Source organism: Condylura cristata, unplaced genomic scaffold (assembly GCF_000260355.1).
Source record: "Condylura cristata isolate star-nosed mole 26May11 unplaced genomic scaffold, ConCri1.0 scaffold00050, whole genome shotgun sequence".
NCBI lineage: Eukaryota > Metazoa > Chordata > Mammalia > Eulipotyphla > Talpidae > Condylura > Condylura cristata.
Window position 1 is genome coordinate 1256727 of NW_004567151.1, and position 6255 is coordinate 1262981.

The 6255-nt window shown below is 61.2% G+C and overlaps 1 protein-coding gene across 1 annotated transcript in view; it reads left to right on the forward strand.

Annotated features, from left to right (window-relative positions):
- Positions 1 to 3245, forward strand: part of SPATA45 (spermatogenesis associated 45) — an 18670-nt gene extending 15425 nt beyond the window's left edge. The window contains exon 4 of the mRNA XM_004694921.2: positions 2262 to 3245. Within this exon, the coding sequence (XP_004694978.1) occupies positions 2262 to 2281 (20 nt within the window). The 3' untranslated portion in view covers positions 2282 to 3245. The remainder of the gene's footprint in view (positions 1 to 2261) is intronic.
- The last annotated feature ends 3010 nt before the right edge of the window (positions 3246 to 6255 follow it).

A 6255-nucleotide genomic window follows, 5' to 3' on the forward strand; every position in this document is an offset into this window, starting at 1 on the left:
TTACAAGTGATGTTGAGCGTTTTTTCATATGCCTGTTGGCCATCTGCATTTCCTACTTGGAGAAGTGTCTTTGTAGCTCTTCAAGGCAGCCTTTTTTATGGGTTCATGAGGTCAAAGCTATTTTCACCGAGAACACTAGAATATTATTTGCCTTCTTCATTCTCACGCTCTCAGGACGCTACGGTGGAATTTTCCGGAAGCTACGAGATGTGCAATGACATGTTTGCTCTGACCATGAATGGAGCGGGGACTTGAATTCTTGAACTCTGCATTCTTTGCTTTATTTTCTAGTGCTCCTTGTTGTGACAACACTCAGGCCAAAGCCTGACTGAGCTCTGTCGCTAGGGGGCTGACGTCAAAAGGAGCAGGTGGAGGTGTGCTGGCCACTGTGATGGTGGAAACAATTGAACCTTGCAGGGCCTGGCTGAGCCCAGAGAGGGCCCCCCACGGGGGCCACAGGCACAGAGCCCCTGGAGATAAGGAGATGGGTTCTGGGGGTGTTACCCAAGTAGTCCTGGTCTGATGGCTGCGTGTCCTGCTCACACTTATCTGGGTGTTCCCCGCTGCAGACGGCAGCCCCGTGCGCCCTAAGGCCTTCACGGTAGTTAATCTCATGTCCTTGCTGATGCCGCCCACGTTTCTATTTCTTGCCCCGACCTTTGTCCGGCATTCCAGAAGCGTCTATCAGACTGTAGGCGGCAGACGGCAGCCTGGACGCTCTGTTACCGGAGGCCCCCCACGGGTACAGCTGCGCCCTGATCCCTGCTGGCTGGGGTTCAGGGCCAGGAGCCCCCAGAAACCCTGTCAGCTCCACCTCCGGCATCCATGCTGGGCCTGGGCTCGTCCCCCCAAGTCTGCAGGGCCTGTCCAGCTCCCGACATTCATCCCTGAGCTTCTCAGATTTCCCCACCAAAGAGGGGCCCTGGCCAGCTGCGTCTCTGCCCTCCAGGCTTCTGCTGGCCACTGTGACCTTCCTCCGGACCCCAGACCGCCCCGTCTGGCTCCCGCTTGGGGGCGGGACACACTGTCCCTGCCAGGCGGGAACTGCGGGATGCCCTCAGCCCCTAGGGTGGTGACCACACAATCTGGATGGCCAGCAAGTGTGTGGTGAACAAATATTGAGACAAGGAGTGTGTTTTCCAGAAGGATGGTGGGCCTGGCCTCATGCCTCTGGAGACGGTGGCGGGCAGGAGGGGGAGCCACACTCTTCCGCCTGTGGCCAGCCCTCGGCCCCCGGTCACCGGGGACGGCCTGAGGACTCTGCGGTAGAGGGACAGACAGGTACAGTGGAAGGGGCGGGCTGGCAGGGGCGCTGTGGCCGCAGGTCAGGGCCCAGCGAGCCCGAGCCTGACCTCCAGGGCTCACAGAGCCCCCAGGCCCGCTGGCGTCCGCAAGGGCAGTGTCAGCGGGGGAAAGGGACAGTGTGGCATCAGTGCCGACGTCCTGAGTGCTGACCAGGCCTTAGTTTTGTTTTTTGTTTTTTTTTTTTTTAAAGATTTATTTATTTATTTGTGCAGAACTGGGGTACAGGCCAGAGATGCAGAGGGTGAGAGGCTTCACCAGAGACAGAGTGGGGAGCAGAACAGGCAGATCGACGAAGTACACTGCTGAGGGGAGCAGCGGGCGGGTCAGGAGAGGTCTGCCGCGCCCTGTGGTCACCTCCGGGGCAGGCGGGAATCGAACTCATGCGGAAGTGGCTTTAGCTTCTTAGTGCTGTGCTTTAACCCGCTGCGCCACCAGGGAGGGCCAGGCCTTAGTTTTTAAACATAGAACTTTATTTCTCCTTTTAAAGGTTCATTTATTGATGCACACAAGAGCTGGGTGGAGACCAGGTGAGAGGACTCCCCAGAGACAGAGTGGGGTGCAGGACTGCAGACGGACGTAGTCCACTGCTGAGGGGAGCAGCGGGCGGGTCAGGAGAGGCCTGCCGCGCCCTGGGGGTCACCTCCGGGGCGGGGGATCGCACTCGTGCTGCAGAGGCTGGGAACAGCTTCATAGCGTTGCGCTTCAACTCCTGTGCCACCCGGGAGGCGCAGAGGTTCAGCGCCGGGACTTGGAGGGACACAGATGTCCGTCGTCTCACGCAGGTGCAGCGTCTGCTTCCATCACCGGCCTCGGTCGTTTAGGATTTCTAGACTTTACTTTCTGCGTCGGTGAAACAGCCTTGCTGCTTCATGCTCTCTGCCTCAAGGACATTGTGAAGACCGTGAAATTATTGGGTGTGTGTCAATGACAGTGGCTGTTTGTTCTTTATTTTCCAGGCAACGCCATATTCGGGTAACCTGCTCCCCAGAGGCACGGAAACGTCACCTCTGTGATCCTTCAGAGTCTGGTCTGAGTTGTTTGCAAATATAATGACACATAAAATTACGTGCTGGTGTTATAGTTGGATGCCAAACCTGGACCCCCAAACCTGCCCGCTCTAAGTGGGTTCTGTCATCCGCCGCATCAAGACATCTAAGACCGTTCATGGACCGGAGCTTTAATGCAGCGAGTGTGCAATGCAGGAAAGACAAAGAACAGAGTCTCAGTCAGACCCCCAGAGTGACCCGACCCCCCGTGGCAAAAGTCCACCCAGAGGGGCTGGCCCAGAGCAAGGCCTGAGCCCCCCACAGTCTAAAGCACCTTCCGGCGGGACCCACAGAAAAGGGTCCGACAAGGCCAGACAGTCCGGGAGGGAGAGAGCAACATCCACATCACGGTCAACGCTGCCAGTCACCTCCCGCGGGCCCCCCACGTCTGGGTCCCCCGTCTGTGTCCCCCGTCCAGGGCCAGGACGCAAGAGCCGCTTCCTCGCCGTCTCTGCTCCCTGGGCCCCTCCGGCCTCCTCCTGGCTCCATCCTGCTTCCTCCCCCTCAGCCTCCTCTCCAGAGTCTCCTCCCTGCTCAGCACCCCCCTCCCTTGGCTGGGGCAGGGCGCCTGGAACCCCCCTTTTCCTGGGGACCCCCCATTACAGTAGGATCGCCAGGAAAACCTTTTAGTAAGCTCCACCATCTTTGTTCGTTTCATCCCATGGATTAGACTTAGATGTTTGAAGACGGGATTGGAGCCAGGAAAGACGCCCTCACAGGTGGTACCCCGCATTCGCAGACACGTCCAGTCAGTGGCGGGATGTGCTGGTCACCCTGCGGCCGGGGCTGGAGGCCCTCCTGGGAGCCCTCGCTTCTGCTGGGCCCTTGAACGAGGCCTGGCTCATTGGATAAGTCGGGACTGGAGAGTGAAATAAAAGCTGCCTGTCGCCAGAGCTTTTGGGGACGTGTCCCTGGCCCGCCTGGTATGGCCCCTGGGCTCCCTTGGCCAGGTCTCGCCTGGCTGGTGTCCGGGCACCGCTTCCTGGTGGCAGGCCGCCCGCCAGTGTGCTTGGCCAGAGCCTTGGCGGCTGGAGTCCAGCCAGCCATGTGGCCAGGTGTGCTGGGCTTGGGTCCGGCCCTCTGGGCATTTGGCTTTCTGTCAGTGAAACAGTTCCTTTAAAAAATGGGCCGGTCAGCCCAGGGCCCTAACCGCCTGCCAGAGCTGGCCGGGGGGGTCAGGGATCATCAGCTCAGGTTCAGCGGAAAGGTGAGGCCCAGAGCTGAGCCTCCCTCAGCCAGGCAAACACCGGCCTTTCCCTGGGACAGCGGGGACCCGGCCTCAGAGGCCTTTGGGGGTCCCGTCCCCACGTGCACTGTTCCAATTGGGTGTGACTTAGTAGGTTTTTGGGGTCTGGGGGAGCCATTCATTCCCTTGGAAACATTTCTGAGTGTTCCCAGATGTGGAAAATAACTTAGCTCTTATCCGGTCGTGATACTGTGATTCATTATCAGCACAAACGGTCACCCGGCGTCTTTGTTACATGAATGAGGTGACTTGGGAACACCTGGGAGTAGGGGGCTGGTGGCCAGGAGCTTGGGGGAGGGGAGAGCTGGGGTCCAGCCCGGGACTGGCCGCAGGTCCTGCCAGTGTGAGTCTCCACAGAAGCCCCAAAGGAGGCCTCTGAGGACAGCAGTCCACCTCCCCCCCCCAACAGCCCCCCCCCAAGTTTCAGCCTTTATAATAAAAGGTTTGGGGGCGGCGGAAGAGACTGCGTGTCCTTCTAGCAAACTGGCCCACCTGGGCCAGGTGATCGTCGGTGTGGCCAGCGGTCAGTGGCCCCCGCAGCTGCTTGGGCTTTGGGCCAGGAGTCCGGAGGCCAGGGCCGTCTCGGAGACTGAGCCCCAGGAATCCAATCTGGGGGCGCATGGCGTCGGAACCACGGGATTCTCGGAAGCCGGTGTGGGGGTGCTCACGGGCAGGTCACGCTGGTGCTGGCATCGGACCAGGAGTCCTGAGCAAACTCAGTAAATGAAAATCTCTATTTCGGGCCCTCCCTGGGGGCGCAGCGGGTGAAGCGCAGCACTGAGAAGCTAAAGCCACTTGAGCATGAGTTTGATCCCCACCTGCCCCCCAAGGGGACCCCCAGAGCGCAGCAGACCCCTCCTGACCCGCCCGCTGCTCCCCTCAGCAGTGCGCTTGGTCCATCTGCCTGTTCTGCTCCCCACTCTGCCTCCGGGGAAGCCTCTCACTGCCCCCGCACCCCTGGCCTGCACCCCAGTTCTGTATGAATAAATAAATAGATCTTTAAAGAAAAATATTTCGGTGGGGGGCGCCGGCCCTCGGAGCAGTCCCCTTTTCCCCTCCCCCCAGGCCCTCTGGTAAGTGGAGCTGGGGTGACAGTGGGGTGCCCTCACAGGTGTCATGGCCTGGAGGAAAGCGGCCCCCTGACTCCACCCCGCCAAGAGCTTCCTCTGCGCCAGGCCAGCCGGAGGTTCACTGACCCCTGCTCGCTCCTGGCTGCACAAACACCCTTAAAGGGCCTGGGGGGGACAGGCTGGACCCACAGCCCGTGGGTTTAGCCCCCAGCTCGCAGCCCCATGGCACCCCCGCAAGGCTCAGCCTGCGGCGAACCGCCGGGCGCTCAGACTCCATCTGCAGCGAAGTCCGGGGGTGGAACTCAGCTCTGAGCACTGTCGCACCCCTCTTTAGGGCGTTAGCTCGCTGACTGCACCCCCTTCTCTAACGGGCTCCAGCTGCACTTCCGGGAACTTGGAAGACTGAAGGTGGCTGCCCCGACACAATTCTGTGTCCCCCGAGGTAAAAGCAGCACCGTCACCTCCACTGCCCTGGGATCTGCTGGACAAGGGGCCCCCGGGCCCCGTCAGCTGGCCCCTGGCCCTGGACCCGTCACCAGGGCCCCTGTCATCTGGCCCCTGTCACCTGGCCCCCTGTCCCTGGGCCTGTCATCTGGCCCCTGTCACCTGGCCCCTGTCACCTGGTCCCTGTCACCTGGCCCGCTGTCACCTGGTCCCTGTCACGTGGCCCCCTGTCCCCGGGCCTGTCACCTGGCCCCTGTCACCTGGCCCCTGTCACCTGGCCCGCTGTCACCTGGTCCCTGTCACGTGGCCCCGTCTCCTGGCCGGTCTCCTGGAGAGCCCGAGCTGGGGCAGGGTGATTATCGCAGCCAGGGAGCCAGGAGATTGCACAGGGCCAGGAAGCAGAGGTGGGCGGGAGGGGCTACCAGCCTACCCCCAAAGGGAGTGTTCCCGTGAGAATCCCCACAAGGGCCACCCTGCCTGCCTGCCGGGCTGTGGGGGTGTGCTCACTGCAGACTCGCCTGCCCTGAGCCCTCTGCCGAGTTCGCCCTTAAGGAATCCAAAGACCCGCTAGGTGCTGTGACACCTCGGAGGGCCTGCGAGGGCTGGGGGTCCCCAGGAAGAGGGGGGTTCCAGGCGCCCTGCCCCAGCCACGGGAGGGGGGCGCTGAGCAGGGAGGAGACTCTGGAGAGGAGGCTGAGGGGGAGGAAGCAGGATGGAGCCAGGAGGAGGCCGGAGGGGCCCAGGGAGCAGAGACGGCGAGGAAGCGGCTCTGGCGTCCTGGCCCTGGACGGGGGACACAGACGGGGGACCTAGACGTGGGGGGACCCACGGGGAGGTGACTGGCAGCGCTGAACATGATGTGGATGTTGCTCTCTCCCTCCCGGACTGTCTGGCCACGTCTGACCCTTTTCTGTGGGTCCTGCTGGAAGGAGCTTTAGACTGTGGGGGGCTCAGGCCTTGCTCTGGGCCAGTCCCTCTGGGCGGACTTTTGCCACGGGGGGTCGGGTCACTCTGGGGGTCGGACTGAGACTCTGTTCTTTGTCTTCTCTGCGTTGCACACTCGCTGCATTAAAGTTTCTTTCCATGGAAGCTCTTACATGTTTGTCTTGATGCAGCGGCTGGCAGAGTCTATTTAGAGCGCACA